General features: G+C 36.2%; 2 protein-coding genes across 2 annotated transcripts; one reads left to right on the top strand and one right to left on the bottom strand.

The window, feature by feature from the left end:
- Positions 1-2,641: 2,641 nt before the first annotated feature.
- LOC124958191 (olfactory receptor 51G2-like) lies at positions 2,642-3,601 on the top strand. The gene has a single exon (XM_047515988.1). The coding sequence runs from the start codon at positions 2,642-2,644 to the stop codon at positions 3,599-3,601; it is 960 nt and encodes a 319-aa protein (XP_047371944.1).
- A 2,793-nt stretch (positions 3,602-6,394) lies between these two features.
- Positions 6,395-7,767, bottom strand: LOC124959572 (olfactory receptor 52D1-like). Its single transcript, XM_047517979.1, has 2 exons — positions 7,764-7,767; positions 6,395-7,353 (listed from the first exon to the last, which is right to left on the bottom strand). Exons 1-2 carry the CDS (start codon positions 7,765-7,767, stop codon positions 6,395-6,397), a joined length of 963 nt encoding a protein of 320 aa, XP_047373935.1.
- Between the last annotated feature and the right edge of the window lie 326 nt (positions 7,768-8,093).

Here is an 8,093-nt window from a genome sequence, read left to right as displayed (position 1 = left end):
AAGTTGGTGGTGGAATCAGGCAGTACTGCAGTATAAGGGGTTGTGGAATAGCAGGAGGACCATCACTGGAGAAGATAGATGTTGAATGGTGAATACATAAAATTGTGGGAACTTCAGAATACGCATGTGACTGTTCAGGGTCATAACCCACTAAAGTCCCATGGAACTCCTTCTTTGTTTAGACAGAAATTCCCATTCTACCCTGTATCTTTATTTATTCAAAATTGGCACTAACTGAATAGGATGAAAAGCACATAGGTAGACCTATAAACATTATTGGAGGAATTCAGAGGAGAGAAAAAGATTGAGAAGTTATTCACATTTCTGACCATGCTGGGACTTCAATGGATGAAACTGACATTCCTACCACGTGGCTACCTAGATCACTTTGTGAAATGTCCATTCTTGCTGTTTATCTGTATGAGAAGTCACTCCAAATATACCTCTTTCACCCTCCCATTAGTATCATAACCTCTGCTGCTGCTGTCCTCATTGCCTTGTTACTAGTAGCAACAGCAGCACATTATGGTCCCATGTACAGGATATGTTGTAAGTATTTCACCTACAATATATCATTTTTCTTATATTTTAATTGACATGTTTTAATGTTTCACTGAATTGAAATGAGAGCTGATGAATATGCTAATTTACCTAATTTATTACCTTGCAATGTCCCTATTTATTCCCAGAATGAACCAGTAAGGTTACTATTATTTTAAGTTGACAAAGGAGTCAACTTTGTGCAGATACGAATAAATCATTTAACTATATAAAACAACCAATAAAAAATTTAAAAAAGAAATAAATATTTGCCTAATATTAAAAATGATCAAGCATTTCAAGTAGAATATAACCTAGGTGGTGTGACTACAGAAACAGAGAAGCAAGAGTGTTAATTAGGAAGATGGTGGGCAGCCTCCTCCTTAAAGCCTCAAAAAAGAGTCCCTGAGATAACTAAGCAGAAAAGTCCACATATCTTCCAGCTTTCAATTTAACTTCATATTTCTTTCTTCTTGGCAGTTAGAGACAGAGGTTATTAGATCAGAGAAATGGTCTGAACTGACTGAGCAGTGGAGTGGAAAAGACAGACTTCCTGTTTCTGATTTTGACTGAGAGACTGGGAAGGAATCAAGAAGGAAGCAGATCTGGAAATCTGGACACTGGTGATCAGGAGTGTGAGCATAGAAAGAGGGATAGGCATAGCAGCCCAAGAGGAGAGCAGCATGTGAGGACGTTTTAAGACAGACAGAGTAAGGAGAATAGCAGGGCTCTGAGTACTGGTATATATAATACATGGGTAGAATTTGATTATAATATGAACAGTCAGCAAGACTGAATTCATTTCTGGAATTTACTTTGCTTGATTCCTTATTTGGGTCTTTCATTTCCTAGAAAATTGCCATTACTAAATATTCTAGGCAAATATCTGCTGCATTTAGGGCTCATCTTCATGGGACTTAAGGAGATCAAAAGGGAATTGTGAGCTTCAAAGGGCCAAAATAGACTTCACAAGAGAGGATGCTGATTTATTCATTATAATTGGGAGTAATTTGTCCCTTGGAAGGTAAATTCTCAGTCAGCATTTGGAGAGCGTGGATGTGTGTGAATGATGCACAAGTGTGTTATGGAGGGACAGCTCTATTTTTGCTTCAGAGATTTTTTAAAAAATATTATTTTTTTTACCATAGAAGTGGGGATAATATTTTATCATTTAGACTTTTCACCAAACTTTTAGTATCAATACCAGAGGATGGTAGGCTCATTTTGGCTCTACTATAAGTAAATATTTTTGTTATTTAGTTTTCTCTTTATTTTTCTTTTCATTGGAAGTTTCCAAACAAGTCACAGTTCTGAATAGGAAATAGGAAATAGGGAATAGATTCTAAATTTTTAAAAATCACAGTGATATTCAATTCTACTTTAAGTTGTATGCTTTATATTTTACTATAAAATTTTCTTTGAAATTCATATATTGTTTACATTAAGTCTTTACTGCCCTAATTAGCTTTTGGGAATGACAGAGCAAAACCAAACTAATACTAAAGTCAATCGTCTGGAGAGACTAGACTGTCATCAATCTCATAGTTGTGGCTAGATAAGAATAGGAATCAATGTGTTCCAATACATGCTTGAATTCTGTAAATGTAACTTGCCCATTGTTCTAACATTGTGAAAGAAAATATCCAGTTTAGGCAGATAAAGGAATTTAATGTAAATCAGTAAAGTAGTCATTAAATATGACTACTGTATTATGAGCAGACCTGGCCAAGAAATTTCCTAAGTAAATTATAAAATTAAAAATGTGATATAGAATTTTGTGTGTGTGCTGCTCTGTCCAGGAAATGCCTTTGGAAGGAGATCACTTATGTTTAAAGGGAATATTGAATAGGTTTGCATCTGAGAGGCAGAAGGAAAGTCCTGGTGGTTATAAAGTGAATATTTTACTTAACTAAAAATATTCTCAATGAAATGGAGGAAATGAAGCAGAAATTTGGGGACGGATTAAAGAGTGAGTAGAGGCAAGCACTGAAGTTTTGTTTTCCTTCTTTTTATTTCCTTAATTTTCCTTGATGCAGATCCTGGTCTTATCAAATCCTTCCCCTTGGCTGTGGAATTGGATTGTGGTTTAAAAGTCAGCCCTATGGGAGCCTCAAACTCCAGCAGCACCCTGTCCTCCCCATTCTATCTCACAGGGATCCCTGGCTATGAAGAGTTCCACCACTGGATTTCCATCCCTTTCTGCCTCTTCTACCTTCTTGGAATAACAGGCAACTGCATCATCCTGCATATTGTCCGGACAGACCCCAGGCTCCATGAGCCCATGTACTACTTCCTGGCCATGCTCTCCCTCAGTGACATGGGCATGTCCCTGCCCACGATGATATCACTCCTTAGGCTGTTGTGGTCCATTTCCAAGGAGATCCAGTTCAATATCTGTGTGGTCCAGATGTTCTTGATTCACACTTTCTCCTTCACTGAATCATCTGTGCTCTTGGCCATGGCCCTTGACCGGTATGTAGCTATCTGTCACCCCCTGCGATATGCTACTATTCTCACCCCAAAACTTATTGCCAAGATTGGAATTGTAGCTCTGCTCAGAAGCGCTATTCCACTAATTCCACTTCTGGCCCGTCTGGCCTTCTTTCCCTTCTGCCACTCCCATGTCCTTTCTCATTCCTACTGTCTTCACCAGGACATCATCCGCCTTGCCTGTGCTGACACCAGGTTTAATGTCATATATGGGTTGGTTGTGATTACCATGCTGTGGGGCATGGACTCTCTGGGTATTTTAGTTTCTTATGTTTTTATCCTTCGTTCAGTGTTGAGAATTGCATCCCGCCAGGGGAGGCTTAAGGCACTTAACACGTGTGCGTCCCACATCTGTGCTGTGCTTATTCTCTATGTGCCTATGATAGGCTTATCTATTGTTCATCGTTTTGCCAAACGTTCCTCTCCCTTCATGCACATCTTCATGGCTCATACCTACTTAATGGTTCCACCAGTGCTCAACCCAATCATCTATAGTGTGAAGACCAAACAGATCCGCCAAGGAGTCCTCCACCTGATTCTCCCCCACAAAATCTGCTCTTCTTCAATGTAGCATGTCCTCAAGGTAGTGATAGCATCAGCACTAATGATAAGAACTGAAGGGGAATTGCCTGCTCTAGCTATTTTGGAACCATATTGTCAATAAAAGACTACTGAACACATAGAAGAAAATATAATAAAGCATGATAAAAGAGCTGTAGAGGAGAAAGTTGATGTTCACTGGGACTAGACAGCCTGACCTAACACATGCTTTATAAATACCCTTTAATTATGAATATTTTGCAGAGGATGTGTTGGCAATCATTTCCTCCCATTCTCTTCCATTTCTAATCTTAACCTTTACCCAAGGTATTTATCCATGAAATTTTCCTTGAATATACCAAACTCATATTTCTTTGCTTTATATTATTGTGTAATATTTGCCACAAAATCTTATACTACCTTTTTGTTGTATGATTTTTTTTTTGTATATATGTTTATTCTCTCTTGTAGATACTAACATCTTACCTTGATATAAAAATACATTTTGGCCCAAAACAGAAGTTATCAACCTTCACAGTGTATCAAAGTCATCTTTTAAACATTGATACACATGATCTTCCTTATCTGGGGAAATTTGATTTCTTCAGGAAAAGAAAGTGCATCCCCCATGTTATTTTTATTTTATCTAATTCTGTGATAATAAGTTTAACCTTGTAGAAATCTGAGACTTATAAATTTTTAAAACTCCCAGGTGTGTCATCTGAAATTACTAACTACAGACCATTGTTTAACTGTATTTTAATAATAATTTAGAGTAAATTACACATTTAAATATAAAAAAAAGCAGGGAGGTGTAACTATTTATAAGTATGTGGTAGCAAGAAACACAAAAGTCTAGACAAGTTTTACCTAGATCTCTTTGAAATAGAAAACTATGTTTTCTTATATCACTATAATGGTTCAGATATGCTTTTGTATAAAGTTGTATTATAATACTTGCAAAGTTGTTTGAACTGTCTTAATGCACATGTATGTAATGGTTGAAGGAGTAGAATAAACCAAGAAGGAAAGGAAGACTTTAGGCATGTTTTATGACTCCTAATATTTGTATAGGTCTTAATAAAATATGATATGTTTTTATATAACTTATTCTAACTACTATTACACAGGATCTGTAAGAATTAGACTATGTACTTGGTGTAAAAAAGGGACTCAGCAATTACTGGGTGCATAAATTTTAATAAATAAATCAATCATTGAATAAAGGAAGACTAGTATGGATATGTATTTTTTTTAATCCTGGAACTGATATGAAGTCTAATTTCATACAATAAAATTCATCTTAGAAATGTATAATTAGGATTGCAAATTACAAGTACATAATGAATCCTGGAAAACCCATGAACTTTTGTTTGTTACTTGCTTTTGATTCAACCATGTCTATTCCCAATAGTATTTATTTACCCCTTCCTTGAGTTTACATTTCATTACCACTCTCTTTCAGCACATTCACCTTGGTCAAAGAAATATCAACTAAAAATAATGTAAGAAATGGGAACATCAGAATGAGCTGCTTCTTTTGATATGATAAATAGACAAAATTAATTTAAGAAAGAAAATTTTGAGAATCTGAACATTATCATCACTTATATAAGTCATATTCAACTATACATAATCATATTTGAAATAAGACTTTAAATGCAAACTATATTTTAAATTTATGAATATTAAACATACTTATTGACTGTTTCAAAATATAATATTTATCTTTTTTTGAAAGAATACATTTAAAATCTTGGAATCTAGATTTTAAGTTTACATGCATGTAAAACTCTTTTAGAATGGATATTTACATCGATCACTAAGCTTTTGGAGTTGGCAAATTACCATCTGTGGTGTCATAATTTGTTGTTAGAATTACATTATATTCATAAAATGTATCTCAACAAAAGCATTTAGAAAACACATATTGTCAAAATTAAGATAATAATTTCTAGGAAAATACATTTGGTGAAGAGAAGAGAGATTTCATATATGACTGAGTAAAAAAGTGGATGGCCATGTTATGGTATTGTGGATTAAGGACAGGAGCTTTATCTTGCCATTGAAAACTTAATGAAGTCTGGAATCCAGTCCTCTGATAAGCAGTGCTTCTAACATGGGAAGCCTGTTCCTGCCTAAAATTCCAATAGTATGATTGAGGTATCTATCCCATTTGAATATGAATTTATAACTAGGAGAAATATTTTCTCATATTATATTGTTAGATAATGGTATAAATATTTATTTCACCAAAGGAGATAAGAAATAGATATTTTCTGAAAATTAAAGGAAAGTTTTCTTGAGAGAAAATGAAAAGAAGAATCTTACCTATAGGTCCTATACATAAGGGCCTATCAGGAAGTTTGCTATTTGTGTATTTATTATTCGATTAATTGAGATGTTTATCTACTCTGCAACTATTTGTTAAATTACTTTTATATTCTGGGTCTTGTCATTATAACAGTGAAACTTAGATCAGAAGTAATCCTTACCTCATGGAGTTTTCATTTTATCCTATTAATGGAAAAAAAATATAGAAGAGGCATGTGTATTGCAAAAGTGGTATTTAATACCCCTACTCTGTTATTCTGACATTCCTCTGATTTCCTTAATATATTGATATACTCCTTGATGGTGCCTAAATTTCCTGTCAACTTCCTGTATACTCCACCTTAGGAAGATAGCATTTGTTAAGTATCATTTCAGGCTCTATCCAATATTTAGGTGATCTGGGATAGATATGTCAGATTAATTCAGACTTGATATTTAAGTCTGATTATTCATTCTAGAGTCCCATAACCCTTGTTTCATTACTCTTATATCAATTTGGTTGGGGACAAAGTGCCAGTACTCGCATCCTTATCTCTTTGGTCTTTACCCCATAAATGATGGGGTTCATGGTAGGTGGCACCAATAGATAGAGGTTTGCCAGGAGGATAAGGGCATGCCTGGGCACATGGTGCCCAAAGCGATGGGTAAAGAAGGAAAAGAAAGCCAGAGTGTAGAATGTCAAGATGACACATATATGAGCTCCGCAGGTCCCAAAGGCCTTTTTCCGAGCCTCCCTTGAAGGCAGTTGAAAGACTGTTCTCAAGATGAGCCAGTAAGAGAGGGAGATGAGGATACAGTCCAGCCCTGTGGTGAGAAGAGCTGCAGTGAGTCCATAAATGCTATTAAGGGTAATGCTATTGCAGGCCAGTTTGGCAATGCCCATGTTCTCACAGTATGTATGGCGGATAACATTGCTCCTGCAGAAGTGTAACCGGAGAATGAGGAGGACACCAGGGGTAACAACAACCACACTCCGAGCCACCAGAGCCAGGCCCACCTTGCCAATGAGAGATCCTGTGAGCAGGGTTGCATAATGGAGCGGTGCACAGATAGCCACATAACGGTCAAAAGCCATGGCTAGTAAAACAGCAGATTCAGAGAGGAACAGAGCATGAACCAAGAACATTTGTGTGAGGCAGGCAGCAAATGTTGACAAGGAGGGGCCTTGCCAGAAGATGAGAAGCATTTTGGGCACTGTGACGGTACAAAGAAAGACATCATTCAGTGCCAGCATGGTCAGGAAAAGATACATGGGTTCATGGAGGCTCCTGTCACTGGCCACCACTGCAATTACTAGGCCATTGCCTATCACAGCCAAGAGATACATGAAACTGAAAGGGATGGAGATCCACATTTGGAAGTCTTCTAATCCAGGGACACCAGTCAGCAGAAAGGAAGTGAGTTGAGTAGATGTATAATTGAGTTTTGTTACAGAAAGACGACCGAAGTCTATTAAAAGAAAAACAGAAAATATCTAAAGTAAACAAAAGTAGAAAATGTATTGATATTATTCAAGCTCTAACCATTGCTTTTGGTATAAAGAGGTGGAAGGAGTTAGGACCATGAATGACATGGTCTGAGACAAGTTATAAAATAACTGTGTAAGAGATTTCATCAAACTCCAGTTAGAATGGCTGACATTGAGAATACAAACTATAATGGATCGTGAAGAGGATGTGGAAAAAACAGAATACTTTTACACTGTTGGTGGGAGTGTAAATTAGTACAAGCACTATGGAAATCAGTATGTGGGTTCCTCAAAAGACTAGTAATGGAGTTATCATATAACCCAGCTATGCCATTCTTGGGTATTTATCCTAAATAATTAAAGTCATCATACTACAGTGATACATGCATACCCATGTTTATAGTATCACAATTCATAGTAGTCAAACTATACCAGCCTAGGTGTTGCCAATGGATGAATGAATAAAGAAAATATAATATATATGCACAATGGAGTTTTATTCAGTCATAAAGAAAAATGAAATTATCTTATTTGCAGGAAAATGGATGGACTGTGAGAACATTAAGTAACATAAATCAAACTTAAAAAGTAAAGGGTCATATATTTTCTCTCATATGTGAAGACCAGAGAGGAAAAAGGAAAAGAAAGATGTGTGGTGGGAACTCATGAAAATTGAAGGGAGATCAGTAGTGGAAAGGGACCAAGGGAAGAAGGAGGGGAG

The sequence above is a fragment of the Sciurus carolinensis genome, chromosome 11 (genome assembly GCF_902686445.1).
Source record: "Sciurus carolinensis chromosome 11, mSciCar1.2, whole genome shotgun sequence".
In the NCBI taxonomy this organism is placed as follows: Eukaryota; Metazoa; Chordata; class Mammalia; order Rodentia; family Sciuridae; genus Sciurus; species Sciurus carolinensis.
This window is presented reverse-complemented; position numbering and strand designations above follow the sequence as displayed.

Bases quoted from the DNA above. Each gene is read 5' to 3' on its own strand.
- LOC124958191 (XM_047515988.1), top strand. From the start codon at position 2,642: ATGGGAGCCTCAAACTCCAGCAGCACCCTGTCCTCCCCATTCTATCTC.